The 15,351-nt window shown below is 53.0% G+C and overlaps 1 protein-coding gene across 1 annotated transcript in view; it reads left to right on the top strand.

The window, feature by feature from the left end:
* The window catches only part of GLG1 (golgi glycoprotein 1), a 144,172-nt gene extending 128,821 nt beyond the window's left edge, over window positions 1-15,351 (top strand). The window contains exons 17-26 of the mRNA XM_054170236.1: window positions 224-341; window positions 1,917-2,009; window positions 3,550-3,687; window positions 4,786-4,909; window positions 7,471-7,613; window positions 7,858-7,959; window positions 9,989-10,096; window positions 10,722-10,842; window positions 13,866-13,972; window positions 15,059-15,351. Coding sequence (XP_054026211.1) covers window positions 224-341; window positions 1,917-2,009; window positions 3,550-3,687; window positions 4,786-4,909; window positions 7,471-7,613; window positions 7,858-7,959; window positions 9,989-10,096; window positions 10,722-10,842; window positions 13,866-13,972; window positions 15,059-15,226 — 1,222 coding nt within the window. The 3' untranslated portion in view covers window positions 15,227-15,351. The remainder of the gene's footprint in view (window positions 1-223; window positions 342-1,916; window positions 2,010-3,549; window positions 3,688-4,785; window positions 4,910-7,470; window positions 7,614-7,857; window positions 7,960-9,988; window positions 10,097-10,721; window positions 10,843-13,865; window positions 13,973-15,058) is intronic.

Raw genomic sequence — 15,351 nt, 5'->3', positions numbered from 1 at the left:
GCACTTACTGCCCCTGCTCTGAGCTCTTAGCTGCCCCTGCTCTGGGCTCTCCCTCCCCCTGCTCTGGGCTCTAATTGTGATGCAGATCTACAGAGGAGAGCTGTAGGCGGGCGCAGGAGGATTTTGTGTCTGGGTTCTGGGGGTGTGTTTCTCTGGCCTGGTGGCTCTGCCAGTGCTCTGAGTTGCAGGGCAGGAGAGTGAAAAGCTGTCGTGTGTCCTGCAGGGTGGATGTGGTGATCTGCCTGAGCACGACTGTGCGCAACGACACTTTGCAGGACGCCAAGGAGCACAGAGTCTCTCTGAAGTGCCGCAAACAGCTGCGTGTCGAGGAGCTGGAGATGGTAAACATGCATGAAACCCCTTATCTGCCTGCCTGCCCTTCTAGCAAGGTCCTTCAGTCAAAGCTTCCTGGTTTGTCCATCCTGCAGTAGTCAAAGTCTGATGTAGTTTTCCCCCACTCTTCTGACAGCATGAGATGCGCTTGCCCTTCATGGCCTGAGGAAGGATTGTCTGCTCCAGTGCCTTAAACAGAGTCTCCTGAAGGCTAAAGCAAGCCTAAGGGTCACTGGAACCTCAGCTAGAAGTCATCATGACTGCAGAGTGGTCAGACTAGATGACCTGTAAAGGTCCCTTCCCATCCAAACCACTCCATGATTGTATGATTCCACATTCAGTGGTGGATAGCAACAGGCCACACATGCTGGTGCTCTCCAAGTCCTTCAGGAGAGAGGAGAAGGCTTAATTTTACAGGCTGAGGAAACAAACAGAAATGAAGAAACTTGACTCCAGCTGCTCCAAGTGGATGCATAGGAGTAGTATTTATCCTGGGAGGCAAGGCTGCCTCTCAGCTTCCCGCTGTAGCAAGAAACTCTTAAGGTCTTCAACCAGCAGATGTTGTTTGTTAAAGCTTCACTTGCAGCAGGCCCCTATCAGAAGAGGCAGCACTCTTGCCTCTAGGTGGAGGATTTCAGCTGCTGGGCATCACCAAAAGCAGGCAGCTTCATTTCCAGCCTCCAGATCACCCAACAGATGGGTGGCTGTTAATACCTCATATTTTAGTGGGCTTGAATATTTGTGTTGATGCCCCATTAGGAGGAGCCATGGAAAGAAGTCACCTGCTCCAAAACTCACTTGCAACCCTTTCTGCAGTGTAAAAATCCAACTGATCCACTGGGACCCTTAAGTTCAGAGGGACTGCCCTGCCTGTTTGGAGAGTTACTTGGGGCTTGTGGATAGAGGACTCTGGGTAATAGACCAGCAAAGCAGACAGAATGATGCCCATAAGCCAGCAATGTGCACTTGTGGCCCAGGAGGCCAGTGACATCCTGGGGTGGATTAGAAGGGCTCTGGTTAGTAGGTCAGAAAGGTTCTCCTCCCCCTCTACTCTGCCTTGGTGAGGCCACATCTAGAATATTGTGTTCTGGGCCCCTCAGTTCAAGAAGGACCTCAGGGAACTGCTTGAGAGAATCCAGTGCAGAGCCACAACAATGCTGAAGGCATCTCCCTGCTGAGGCAGACTGAGGGAGCTTGGAGCAGAGGAGTCTGAGAGGTGCCCTCATTCATGTCGATAGCGATGTGAAGGGATGGAGCCAGGCTCTGCTCAGGGATGTTCAAGGACAGGACATGGGGCAATGCTGGAGCAGAGGAGGTTGCACAGGAACAGGAGGAGAAACTTTTTCACTGTGAGGGTGTTAGAGCCCTGGAGCAGGCTGCCCAGAGAGGTTGTGGAGTCTCCTCCTCTGGAGACATTCAGAACCCACCTGGATGCATTTCTGTGTGACCTCCCCTGGCTGATCCTGCTCTGGCTGTGGGGCTGGGACTGGATGATCTTTCAAGGTCCCTTCCAACCCCTAACATTCTGTGGTTCTGTGCAAGTAAAACTGCTTCCAAGTTCTTACTGTCATTTTATCCTGCAGACTGAGGATATCAGGCTTGAACCAGAGCTGTATGAGGCCTGCAAAAGTGACATCAAGAATTACTGCCAAAACGTGCCCTATGGCAATGCTCAGGTAATGGCTTTTGCTCAGCATTTGCAATTCCATTTCCACCTTCACTTCAGAAAATACTTTGAAGAACACTTTTGCCCCTGCAGGTGCAGCTTGAGACTCTCATTTTTTTTTGTGGTTATCACCCAAAATCTTTCAGCAGTGTTTTGGAGCACTGTTACTTAATTTTAGCTCCTTCACAAGCTGGGTGAGTGCAGTGTTGTGAGCACTTAATTCTCTTGCAGTTAATGCTGGGTTTAAGCTACTCGCAGCTGGGTTACTGCAGAGGCTGCTAAGGGTTTCTGCTAAAGATGAAGTTTGGGAGTCAGCAGTTAAGTGGAAGTGACCCTTTTCATCTCACCTCATTAAATCTTTGGGAGAAAAGATAAGCCTAAAGCATTAAAGTGAGTTTTAATCAGGTCTAGGGGTTGGGGACTTGACTGCACAAACCAGGGGAAGAGAACCATTCAGGGAACACAGAGCCCTGCCTTTCGAGCTCTGCCTTTTGAGCAGCATGTGACAGAATCACATCAGAGTGTCCATTGCAGGTGTAACAAACAAGGTGTTAGGTCATAACAACCCCAAAGACACAAACAGTCAATCTGTTCCTCCAAGTAACAAGTGACAGGGCAAGAGGAAACAGCTTCAGGTTGTGCCAGGAGAGATTTAGGTTGGACAGGAGGAATAGTTTGTTCCCTGAAAGAACTGACAACTGGAACAGGCTGGACAGGGCAGTGGTGGAGTTCCCATCCCTCAAGGGATTCAAAAGCTGTGTAGATATGGTGCTGAGGGACAAGCTGGCCAGGAGCAGGCAGGGTGAGCTTGCAGCCCAGAAGGCAAATCACATCCTGGGCTGCATCCAAAGCAGCGCTGCCGGCAGAGCCAGAGAGGGGATTCTGCCGCTCTGCTCTGCTCTGCTGAGACCTCACCTGGAGTACTGTGTGCAGCTCTGGAGTCCTCAGTATAGGAAGGACCTGGACCTGATGGAGAGGGTCCAGAGGAGGGCCACAAAAATGGTCAGGGAGTTGGAGCACCTCTGCTATGAGAACAAGCTGAGGGAGCTGGGGGTATTCAGCCAGAGAAGAGAAGGCTCTGGGGAGACCTAATAGCAGCCTGCCAGTACCTGAAGAGGGCTACAAGAAGGCTGCAGAGAGATTGTTCCCAAAGGCCTGCAGGAACAGGACCAGGGGCAATGGCTTCAAACTAGAGCAGAGCAGATTTAGATTGGATGTTAGGAGCAAGTTCTTTACATGAGTGTGGTGGAACACTGGAACAGGTTGCCCAGGGAGGTGGTTGAGGTCCCTTCCCTGAAGATATTCAAGGTGAGGCTCAACAAGGTCCTGAGCAACCTGATCTAGCTGGGGATGTCCCTGCTGACTGCAGGGAGGTTGGACTGGATGACCTCTGGAGGTCCCTTCCAGCCCAGACCATTCTATAACTCTATATTATGGCTCTGTGGTAGAGTGATGATGTGGCAGTGCTTTGTTGTCAGTTGGACTTGGTGATCAGAAAGGTCTTTCCCAACCCAGCCCTGTGATGCTGTGACTCTGATTCTCTGTTGTAGATTATTGAATGCCTGAAAGAAATCAAGAAGCAGTTGAGTACCCGCTGCCACCAGAAGGTGTTTAAACTGCAGGAGACAGAGATGATGGACCCAGAACTGGACTACACACTCATGAGAGTCTGCAAGCAGATGATCAAGGTAATGGTAGCATGTCCTTTTAAGAGGGTGAGGTTGGGATGTAAGAGCTCTGTCTGCTCAAAGCTTCCCATAAAGGCTTGTACAGGGCTGCCATGTTGTTTGGGATGTCACTCTGACTCAGGCTGAGGGTTCTTCAGGGCCCTTCTCTTTCAACTTTGCCTGATCAAAGAACTAAGAAATTTCCCAGCTGCCAGTAGAATTGTGGAGGAGGTCTGTGCTGAGGCTCCTAACACAGTTTTCATCAGGTTGGTTTGGATTTGAATTGGCTTTCAGCAAAGACTGCAGAGAGGAGAAGCATCTTGGGTTGGCTGCTGACCCGGTGCACCCAGGCTTTCATCAGACTGATAAAGAGGCAAAGTCAAGCAGAGCTTTAAATCAGAAATGCTGGCTTGAAGTGGTACCTTGCAAGCCCTGAAACTCCAGTGTGTGTGGGCTGTGGGCTGTACCCTGACTCCATGTTGTTCCCAAAGCTCAGCCTCTTGAGAATGTGTTCGCTGCTCTCCAGTAAAGACTCCTGCTCTGTAACAACAAAAAAGGCAATCTCACTTAAATGATAAGGACTGGAAGATGCCACAGCCTTATCTTACACCCACAGAACGGCTTGGTGTGACAAAAATAAGCACATTAGGCTGAATTTTGGGTAAGCTGGCTGCCTTTGGGCTATCTAATTCAGGACAGGAGTGGGCAAATGAGCGTCAGTGAGGTGTTCCCCGCTTAAAAGATCCTCTTTTTAGTTTCTAAAGTAAAAGGGAATGAAAGAAGCTGGGTGGGAGACCTAAATTGGTGGCTGCTTCATGCAGGTTGGGCTGTAACTGAAGAACAGGCAATAAAGGCAAATTGGTTTTGATGCTGCCAACACAAAGCTGGAGCCTAGAAGCCAATCAAGGCTGCATGGCTTAGTGCTTGCTCTCTAAGCAGAGGTACTCACGGCCATGGTCCATCTGGAGAGGCCTCTTTGATAGATGTTGTGTTGGGGGAATGTGTCTGAATACCTCTGGGCTGGGCAGGTCGTTATCCTCTCTTTTATGACTGCAGCTGGGCCTTTGTTTCCCCAGTGCTTAGTGATGAAATGTGGGGGTTTGGGGTTCTTTTTTCTAGCGGTTTTGTCCGGAGGCAGACTCCAAAAACATGCTGCAGTGTTTGAAACAAAACAAGAACAGCGAAGTGATGGATCCCAAATGCAAGCAGATGATCACCAAGCGCCAGATCACACAGAACACAGGTAGCCACTTCGGAAACGGTGCTTCAGGAGCCTCAGCTGCTGAGGGGTTTGCGTGACTGGAAGGGTATTTCACGGAATGCTTTGGGTTAAAAGGGGTTTTAAAGATCATCCAGTTCCAACCCTCCTGCCATGGGCAGGGACAGCTTCCACCACCCCAGGTAGCTCAAGGCCCCATCCAGCCTGGCTTTGGAGCCTCCGCAGCTGCTGCTTTGGAGCCTCCGCGGCCCCTGCTTTGGAGCCTCCGCGGCCCCTGCTTTGGAGCCTCCGCGGCCCCTGCTTTGGAGCCTCCGCAGCCTCTGCTTTGGAGCCTCCGCGGCCTCTGCTTTGGAGCCTCCGCGGCCTCTGCTTTGGAGCCTCCGCGGCCTCTGCTTTGGAGCCTCCACAGCCTTTGCTTCGGAGCCTCTGTGGCCCCTGCTTTGGAGCCTCCGCGGCCTCTGCTTTGGAGCCTCCGCTGCCGCTGCTTTGGAGCCTCCGCGCCCCCTGCTTTGGAGCCTCCGCTGCCGCTGCTTTGGAGCCTCTGCGGCTGCTGTTTAGGAGCCTCCGCGGCCTCTGCTTTGGAGCCTCCGCGGCCTCTGCTTTGGAGCCTCTGCAGCCGCTGCTTTGGAGCCTCCACGGCTGCTGTTTAGGAGCCTCCGCGGCCCCTGCTTCGGTGCCTCAGCGGCCGCTGCTTTGGAGCCTCCGCGGCCCCTGCTTTGGAGCCTCAGCGGCCGCTGCTTTGGAGCCTCCGCAGCCCCTGCTTTGGAGCCTCTGCGGCCCCTGCTTTGGAGCCTCTGCGGCCCCTGCTTTGGAGCCTCAGCGGCCGCTGCTTTGGAGCCTCCGCAGCCCCTGCTTTGGAGCCTCCGCAGCCGCTGCTTTGGAGCCTCCGCGGCCGCTGCTTTGGAGCCTCAGCGGCCGCTGCTTTGGAGCCTCCGCAGCCCCTGCTTCGGAGCCTCCGCGGCCGCTGCTTTGGAGCCTCCGCAGCCGCTGCTTTGGAGCCTCCGCAGCCCCTGCTTTGGAGCCTCTGCGGCCCCTGCTTTGGAGCCTCTGCGGCCCCTGCTTTGGAGCCTCAGCGGCCGCTGCTTTGGAGCCTCCGCAGCCCCTGCTTTGGAGCTTCAGCGGCCGCTGCTTTGGAGCCTCTGCGCCCCCTGCTTCGGAGCCTCCGCCGCCCCTGCTTTGGAGCCTCCGCGCCCCCTGCTTCGGAGCCTCCGCCGCCCCTGCTTCGGAGCCTCCGCTGCCGCTGCTTCGGAGCCTCCGCGGCCCCTGCTTTGGAGCCTCTGCGGCCGCTGCTTTGGAGCCTCTGCGGCTGCTGTTTAGGAGCCTCCACAGCTTCTGCTTTGGAGCCTCCGTGGCTGCTGTTTAGGAGCCTCCACAGCTTCTGCTTTGGAGCCTCCATGGCTGCTGCTGTGGAGCCTCCACAGCTTCTCTGGGCAACCTGTTCCAGGGCCTCACCACGCTCACTGCAAAGAATTTCTTCCTATTGCCTACTCTAAATCCAGCTTCTTCCAGTTTAAAGCCATTGCCCCTCACTCATCCTGTCACTACAAGCCCCTGTCAAAAGTCCTTTCCCCGCTCTCCTGCAGCCCCTTTCAGGTACTGGAAGGCTGCTCTAAGGTCTCCCTTGAGATCTCTTCTCTTCTCCAGGCTGACCAGCGCCAGGTCTCCCAGCCTGTCCCCACAGGAGAGGTTATCTAGCCCTCTGATCATCTTCATGGTCTTCTCTGGACCTGCACTAACAGCTCCATGTCTTTCTTGTGTTGGGGGCTCCAGAGCTGAGCACAGCACTCCAGGTTGGGGTCTCAGGAGGGCAGAGCAGAGGTTCAGAATCCCCTCCCTCAACTTTGCTATGGTTTAATCTCCTTCCTGGTTGTCAGTGCAGACACTGACTTGATTCAGTGAGGTCCTTGATGGTCAGTGGATGTGATCACAGAATCATGGAATCAATAAGGTTGGAAAAGACCTCAGAGATCATCAAGTCCAACCTGGCACCCAACACCTCATGACAACTAAACCATGGCTCCAAGTGCCACATCCAATCCCTTCTTGAACACCTCCAGGGACTGTGACTCCACCACCTCCCTGGGCAGCACATCCTAAGGGCCAATTACTCTTTCTGGGAAGAACTTTCTCCTCCCCTCCAGCCTAAACTTTCCCTGGGGCAGCTTGAAACTGTGTCCTCTTGTTCTGGTGCTGCTTGCCTGGGAGAAGAGACCAACCCCCACCTGGCTCCAACCTCCCTTCAGGGAGTTGGAGACAGCAATGAGGTCTCCCCTGAGCCTCCTCTTCTCCAGTCTAAGCAACCCCAGCTCCCTCAGCCTCTCCTCCCAGGGCTGTGCTCAAGGACTCTCCCCAGCCTCGTCATTGGATCCACTTGATTCCCGAAGCTTCTGCCTCCCCAGTTAATGTTTTCTTTCCCAACAGCATTTCATTTTTTCCCCTCAAATGAAGTTGCTTGGTGGCTCAATGTCATCCAGAAAACTCCTGTCAGCTCTTGGGGGTTTTTTTTGGGGGGTGGGTTTGGGGAGAGCTTTGTCACCTGAGGAGATGCCTACTCCAACCAAGTGCTTGCTTTCTTCCCCTCTTAGACTACCGCTTAAACCCGGTGCTCAGGAAGGCCTGCAAAGCAGACATCCCCAAATTCTGCCAGAACATCCTCAACAGGGCCAAGGATGACACAGAGTTGGAAGGCCAAGTCATCTCCTGCCTGAAGCTGAAATATGCAGACCAGGTGAGGCGAGCAGAGCTGCTGCACCCAAAGGAGAGGGGGAGGCTGCGCGGGGCGGCGCCGAGCGCCAGGCGGAGCTGGGGGGGCCGGCGGCGTGCTCAGGCCGGGTGACAGGGCTGCGCAGAAAGGAGGTTTGGTGCTCCTTGCAGCAGGTGTACCAAGGGCAGGCCAGGTTGAAATGCAAGAGGGGTTTGATGGATGGCAACACAGGTCGCTGAGTGGGTTAATGACTCTCTCCGCTTAATAGCGTCTCTCTCCAGACTGCGAGGACCAAATCCGAGTCATCATCCAGGAGTCAGCTCTGGATTATCGGCTGGACCCCCAGCTTCAGATGCACTGTTCAGAGGAGGTAAGAGAAGTAGCTCCTCAGTTCCCTTTTTTGGGGATGAAAACTCCCTTCTTGGTTATAGGAGCACAGAATTGGTTGGGTTGGGAAAGCCTTCGAAGGTCATCGAGTCCGAGCACTGACCCAACCCCACCGTGGCCGTTAAACCACAGCCCCAAGTGCCATGGCCACAGGCTTCTTGAACACCTCCAGGGATGGTGACTCCACCACCACCCTGGGCAGCCTGTTCCAAGCCCTGTCCACTTTTGCAGCAAAGAAATTTTGCCTCATCTCCAGCCTAACCCTCCCCTGGCACAGTTTCAGTCCATTTTCTCTCCTTCTATTACCTGATGCTAGGGAGAAGAGACCATCCCCAACCTCACTGCAACCTCTTTTCAGGGAGCTGTGGAGAGCAGTGAGGTCTCCCCTCAGCCTCTTTTTCTCCACACTAAACACTTCCAGCTCCCTCAGCTGCTCCTCACCAGCCCTGTTCTCCAGACTCTTCCCCAGCTTCATTTCCTTTCTGTGGACACACTCCAGCAACTCAATTTCTTATCCATGGAATACTTCAGGTTGGAAGGAACCCTCGGAGGTCATCTTGTCCAACCCCCCTTGCAGTCAACAGAGACATCTCCAACTAGAGGAGGTTCCTCAGAGCCCCATCAAGCTTGACCTGATTGTCTTCAGGGATGGAGCCTCCAGCACATCCCTGGGCAGCCTGTTCCAGCATTCCTCCACCCTCATTGTGAAGAATTTCTGCCTAATATCCAACCTGTATCTACTCTGCTCTAGTTCATGAATCTACCCTGCTCTGGTTCATGCAGTGTGCACTTGCAGCCCAGAAAGCCAATCATATCCTGGGCTGCATCAACAGAAGTGTGGCCAGCAGGTCAAGGGAGGTCATTCTCCCCCTCTACTCCACTCTGGTGAGAACCCACCTGGAGCACTGCATCCAGTTCTGGAGCTCCTATTACAGGAGGGATCTGGAGGTGATGGAAGGTGTCCAGAGAAGGGCCATGAGGATGAGCAGAGGGCTGGAGCTGCTCTCCTATGAGGACAGACTGAGAGAGTTGGGGTTGTCACTTTGGAGAAGAGAAGGCTCTGAGGAGACCTTATTGTGGCCTTCCAGTATCTGAAGATACAAGAAAGCTGGGGAGGGACTTTTTAAGGTGTCAGGGAGGGATAGGACTTGGGGGGAGTGGAGCAAAACTAGAAGTGGATAGATTCAGATTGGCTGTTAGGAAGAAGTTCTTCCCCAGGAGGGTGGTGAGAGCCTGGCCCAGGTTGCCCAGGGAGGTGGTGGAAGCCTCATGCCTGGAGGTTATTAAGGGCAGGCTGGATGTGGCTGTGAGCAACCTGCTGTGGTGTGAGGAGTCCCTGCCCATGGCAGGGGACTTGGAGCTGGCTGAGCCTGGAGCTCCCTTCCAACCCTGCCAATTCTGTGATCCTGTAAAGTCCTTTCATGTAAGAGATTTTTTTTTGTTTCTTTAAAACAACCTTCTTGATTAAAAAACCAAATCCCCTCCCCACCCTTTGGAACTGCTTCCAGCTGGTCAGATCCTCTGCTTGTGACTTGCTCAGTGTGCAAGGATTGCAATTTACTGTGCAGTGCTGATAAAAAGTTAATTTCTTTTTCATCTGGGAGCTCATCAGGCACTCATGACCATGGAGTGATAAGTGATAAGAAACCAATGTATGCTGCTTGTCTGCTTTTGCCATCTTGACCTGCACCAGTCAGGTTCTTGAGGCTCCCACTTCTGATGGCCCAATCAGCTGTGCCTCAAGCAGTGCTTATTTCCTATCTCCTTTCTGTGCTGTTTTCCTCCCTGCCTTCCTCCTCAGCACAGCAACATTGACTCCTTGCTGTTGGCAATGCATATTGCATGAGCCAGGCTGCCTCAGCTCTGAGGGAGGAGGGGGGAAAAAAAGTATCTCATCATGTGTTCTCTGGCTGCACCCTCTGATGAACTGATGCATTGAGGGAGAGATGTGCTAAAAAAGGCAGAATGATTGCTGTGAGCTGCTTAGGTTAAAATTCCCTTTCTCCAAATAGATTTCCAGCTTGTGTGCAGAAGAAGCAGCAGCTCAGGAGCAGACTGGGCAGGTGGAAGAATGCCTGAAAGTCAACCTGCTGAAAATCAAAACTGAAATGTGCAAAAAGGTAAAGGAAATGAAGTGGTTTGTGCTCCAGAAGGCACTCCTGTCCCTGCAGAAGGCTGTGATTTCCCCAGGTCACACAGCCCAGGCCCTGTTCTCTAGCTGGTGTGAGGCCAGAGCTCTGCACATTCTCTTACACATCTCAGTTCTGGCCCTGCAGCAATTCAATTCCATTTCAATTTGCCAGCGAAAATTTGTGCTGATGGTGCTGCCCTTCTTTGCAATTCCAGGCTTGGAGCCTTCTTTGATTATGGTTGCCAGAGTTTCTGATCCTAATCTGTTTTCCATTGCTGTCTCCACTGCAGGCTTCCTGAGTGCTGGGTATGGCCCAGCTGCTAGCTGAGGTCGAAGGCTCTATGAAATGCCCCGTGGCTGTGGTACCTTTACTTTGGTTCTGAAGTAACCCTGCCACATTGACTTGTGCTTCAGATTAATCTGAGTGTTTTAATGAGCACAAACTGTGGTAACCTGTAGAAAGCAGGGCATTTAACCCAGCCTGAACCAGCATTCCTAGCCTCATCCACAGGCAGTTTTCTCCTGAGCTTGGGTTTAAACACTGAGCAGCAGGGATTTTCTTCCCCCCCTCCCTTCTTCTTTTGTGATGTGCTTGCCATTTTCTCCCTCCCCAGGAAGTGCTCAACATGCTGAAGGAAAGCAAAGCAGATATATTTGTGGACCCAGTGCTCCACACAGCCTGTGCCCTAGACATCAAACACCACTGTGCTGCCATTCCACCAGGGAGAGGACGCCGTAAGTGCAGCTGCTTTGCTTCTTTAACCTCGCAGCCTTGAGGGCCTTCAGCAGCATTTTCTTACCAACATCAGCTTTTGTAGAAGCTATTTCCACCAGAACTTGGTGGGCAATAAAATGGAAGAGCTACAGAGGTGGTAGATGCCATTAGAAGATGGGCATACAAGAGGTCCTTCCCTGGATCCTGTGTTCGCAGCCTTATCTGCAGATGTCCAACCTAAACCTCCCCTGGGGCAACTTGAGGCTGTTTCTTCTCATCCTATCCCTTGTTCCTTGAGAGAAGAGACCAGCCCCAACTGGCTCCAAGCTCTTTTCAAGGAGTTATAGAGAGCAAAGAAGTTTCCCCTCAGCCTTCTCTTAACCTTGGGCAGGTTAAGAGAGAGGAGGACCATGAGCTGCAGAAACTGGACAGGACATGGCCCAGCTGCACTTACACATCAGATACATATCAAAGAGAGTAGGTAATCTTTACTGCACCAAGCCCACAGAATCACAGAATGTATCTGGTTAGAAGAGACCTCCAAGCTTATCCAGTCCAACCCTCAACCCAGGACTGAAGGGTCAACACTAAACCATGACCCTCAGTGCCAGGTGATGGTGACTCCAGCACTGCCCTGGGCAGACCATTCCAATGTTTGAGAACTCTTTCAGTGAAGAAATATTTCTTAACATCTAGTCCTGGGTCCAGCTCTGGGCTCCTCAGGGTAGGAAAGAAGTTGAGTTGCTGGAAGGTGTCCAGAGAAGGGCAACAAAGCTGGGGGGAGGGGTCTGGGGCACAGCCCTGGGAGGAGAGGCTGAGGGAGCTGGGGTTGCTTAGCCTGGAGAAGAGGAGGCTCAGGGGAGACCTTCTTGCTCTCTCCAACTCCCTGAAGGGAGGTTGTAGCCAAGTTGGGGTTGGTTGGTCTCTTCTCCCAGGCAAGCAGCACCAGAACAAGAGGACACAGTCTCAAGCTGTGCCAGGGGAGGTTTAGGCTGGAGGTGAGGAAGAAGTTCTTCATAGAATGGGTGATTTGCCCATTGGGATGTGCTGCCCAGGGAGGTGGTGGAGTCCCCATCCCTGGAGGTGTTTAGGAAGAGCCTGGCTGAGGCACTTGGTGCCATGGTTGAGTTGATTAGATGGTGTTGGGTGAGAGGTTGGACTTGATGATCTCAGAGGTCTCTTCCAACCTGGTTAATTCTATTCTATTCTGAATCTCCCCTGGCACAACTTGAAACCATTTCCTCTTATCCTGCCCCTTGACACCAAGGAGAAGAGGCTGCCCCCTCCTCGCTCCAACCTCTCTTCAGGGCTGCTCATAGCAGCTGAAGGCTTTGACATGGTTCCAAGTCCTCTCCAAGTCTGAGTTCAGCAGGTTCAGACCACTTGAAACATCATTTCTTTAAGTGCTTCCTACCCCCATTCTTCTCTTGTTTTGAGGTCATGCTCCTGCACTGTGTTACTTCTAGCTGCACAGCAATGTATGGCTGTTGAGCAAGCCAGCAGGGAAAAGAGTTCTGAGCATTCCCATCTGTCCTGGGTTTATCTGGCATTCAAAATAGCAGCCAAGGATTTCCCTGGGGGTTGGTTTTTGGTTTGGTTTGGGTTTCTTTCTCTTCTTGTCTTCCATTCTGGATATCCTTTGTGTGCCCCTGTTAGGTCAGGATTCTGTTGCTGTGTGTTCTGGTCTGAAGGTGTGCAGAGGGGTTTCCCCACTGGGTGTTTTTGAGCTGACACTTGGGTTGAAATAGTCTGGAGAGCAAGTTTGCAGACTCTTCAGGGCAAGGCAGAAAGCATCTAATTAGGGATAATTAGGGGATCTTATCAACACCTATCTGCTTCCCACAACAACAAAAGAACCAAACTGGTTACAAACCAGGCTCCTGGAAAACCCTGCACTGCTGGAACACAGCACAGAACGGTCACAGCATGGTGGGGGTTGGAAGTGGACCTCTGCAGATCAACCAGACCAAGCCCTTGGCTAAAGCAGGGGCACCCACAGCAGCTTGCCCAGGATCACAGTGGCCAGGTGAGGTTAGAAGGCCAAGGGCAGCCTGGCCTGCAGCAGGCAGAGTGTGGCCAGCAGGAGCAGGGAGCTCATCCTGCCCTGTGCTTAGCACTGCTTAGGCCACACCTTGAGTCCTGTGTCCAGCTCTGGGCTCCTCAGGTTAGGAAAGAGGTTGAGATGCTGGAAGGTGTCCAGAGGAGGGCAACAAAGCTGGGGAGGGGTCTGGAGCACAGCCCTGTGAGGAGAGGCTGAGGGAGCTGGGGTTGGAGCCTGCAGAAGAGGAGGCTCAGGGGAGACCTTCTTGCTCTCTCCAACTCCCTGAAGGGAGGTTGTAGCCAGCTGGGAGTTGGGCTCTTCTGCCAGGCCCCCAGCACCAGAACAAGAGGCCACAGTCTCAAGCTGTGCCAGGGAAGGTTTAAGCTGGAGATGAGGAAGAAGTTCTTCATAGAAAGAGAGATTGGCCCTTGGGATGTGCTGCCCAGGGAGGTGGTGGAGTCCCCATCCCTTGGAGGTGTTTAGGAAGAGCCTGGCTGAGGCACTTGGTGCTATGGTTGAGTTGATCAGATGGTGTTGGGTGACAGGTTGGACTGGATGATCTCAAAGGTCTTTTCCAACCTGGTCTGGTCTATTCTGTTCTGTTCTGTTCTGTTCTCTTCTGTTCTTGATGCCCCCCAGGATGCCAAGAGGCCACAAGGGCACATTGCTGGCTCACAGCAGTCCTGTTGCCCACCAGGACTGCTAGGTCCTTTTTCCCAGAGCTGCCCTCCACCAGCTCAGCTCCCAAGCTGTACTGATCCATGGGGTTGTTCTTTCCCAGCTGCAGGGCTTGCCACTTGCCCTTGCTGGTTTTCTGTTTCAGAAGTCAGAATCCCTCCAAATGCAATCAGTGTTTCAGTGAATCTTGCTCTGTCAGGCCGGCTGCTCTCTTCCAGAGGTGATGGAAGCCTCCAGCCTTTAGGAGAAGGAAGTGTCCCTTTCCACAGCACGGTGTGGAGGCTGCTGGTTCTGTTTTGTGACAAGCTCTCCTGTGCCTTGCAGAAATGTCCTGCCTGATGGAAGCTCTGGAAGACAAGCGTGTGAGGTTGCAGCCCGAGTGCAAGAAGCGCCTTAATGACCGCATCGAGATGTGGAGCTACGCTGCCAAGGTGAACAGCGCTCCCTTGGAGGGGGGTCCTTCTTGTTGCAAGGTCTCCCTCAATCATAGAATCACAGAATGGGTTGGGTGGGAAGGGACCTTCAAAGCTCATCCAATCCAACCCCCCTGCAGTCAGCAGGGACATCTCCAACTTAGAGCATGTCGCTGAGAGCCCCAAATAACCTGACCCGCAGGGGTTCCAGAGGTGGAGCATCTACCACCTGGGCCAGTGTCAAACATCCCTTCCTTCTCTCCACTCTGAATCTCCTCCTTTGAGTTGAAATCCCTCACCCCTTGTCCTGTCACAACAGGCCCTGCTCAAAAGGTCTGTCCCCAGCTTTCTCAGAGGCCTCTTTAAACACTGAGAGGCCACCAGAAGGTCTCCCTGGAGCCCACTCCAGGCTGAATCAACCCCAGCTCTCTCAGCCTGGCCTCGGGGGGTGAACAACTTGAACTGTGATGAAATTGCTGTCTCTGAATGAAGTTTAGCATTTTGAGTTTGGGCCATAACAGTTGAAATCAGGTCTCCTGTTTTTCACCTTGTGTGTTTTACTCTCCCAGTCTCTTGGGTGCCTCCTCCACAGTGCAGAATTAAACTGTCCTTTGTGCACACAGGGCATGGCCTCCTCTGGAGCAGGTTTGGAGCTATGGAGCGAAGCTAGGAATGGGTACATTCAGACTGGATGTGAGGAAGAAATTCTTCCCTGTGAGGGTGGTGAGACACTGGAAGAGGTTGCCCAGGGCTGGGGTAGAAACCCCACCCCTGGAGGATTTTAAGGCCAGGCCGGATGTGGCTGTGAGCAACCTGCTTTAGTGTGAGGCGTCCCTGCCTGTGGCAGGGCGGGGTTGGAGCTGGCTGATCCTCGAGGTGCCTTCCAACCCTGACAATTCTATTCATCTATGAAATGGGCTCAGCAGAACCTTCTGCTCCATAGCTGTCTCCTGGGCAACTCTTTCAGATGAATCACTGCAGGCCTGCTTGCCTGACGAGGACAGGAGGCAGTTGCAGTCCCGGAGGCTAACCCAAATCAATGCCGAGGGCTGATGGTGGCATGGATAGCACAGCTTGGCTCATGTTTTCCCTTCTGACTTGCAGGTGGCCCCAGCAGAAGGCTTTTCTGACCTTGCCATGCAAGTGATGACCTCTCCATCCAAGAACTACATCCTGTCTGTGATCACGGTTGGCATCTGTGTGCTCTTCCTCATCGGCCTGATGTGCGGACGCATCACCAAGAGGGTGACAAGAGAGCTGAAGGACAGGTAGAGCCTGGATTGCCTGCTGAAGAAATTGCCTGCCCAGTGCCCAATTTTGTACAGCCCTCCTCTGTATAGTCTACCCACCCCCTCTTGTGAGAGGAGAATTCAAACAAAACAAAACACAAAACAAAA

Source organism: Dryobates pubescens, chromosome 19 (assembly GCF_014839835.1).
Source record: "Dryobates pubescens isolate bDryPub1 chromosome 19, bDryPub1.pri, whole genome shotgun sequence".
Taxonomy (NCBI): domain Eukaryota; kingdom Metazoa; phylum Chordata; class Aves; order Piciformes; family Picidae; genus Dryobates; species Dryobates pubescens.
This window is presented reverse-complemented; position numbering and strand designations above follow the sequence as displayed.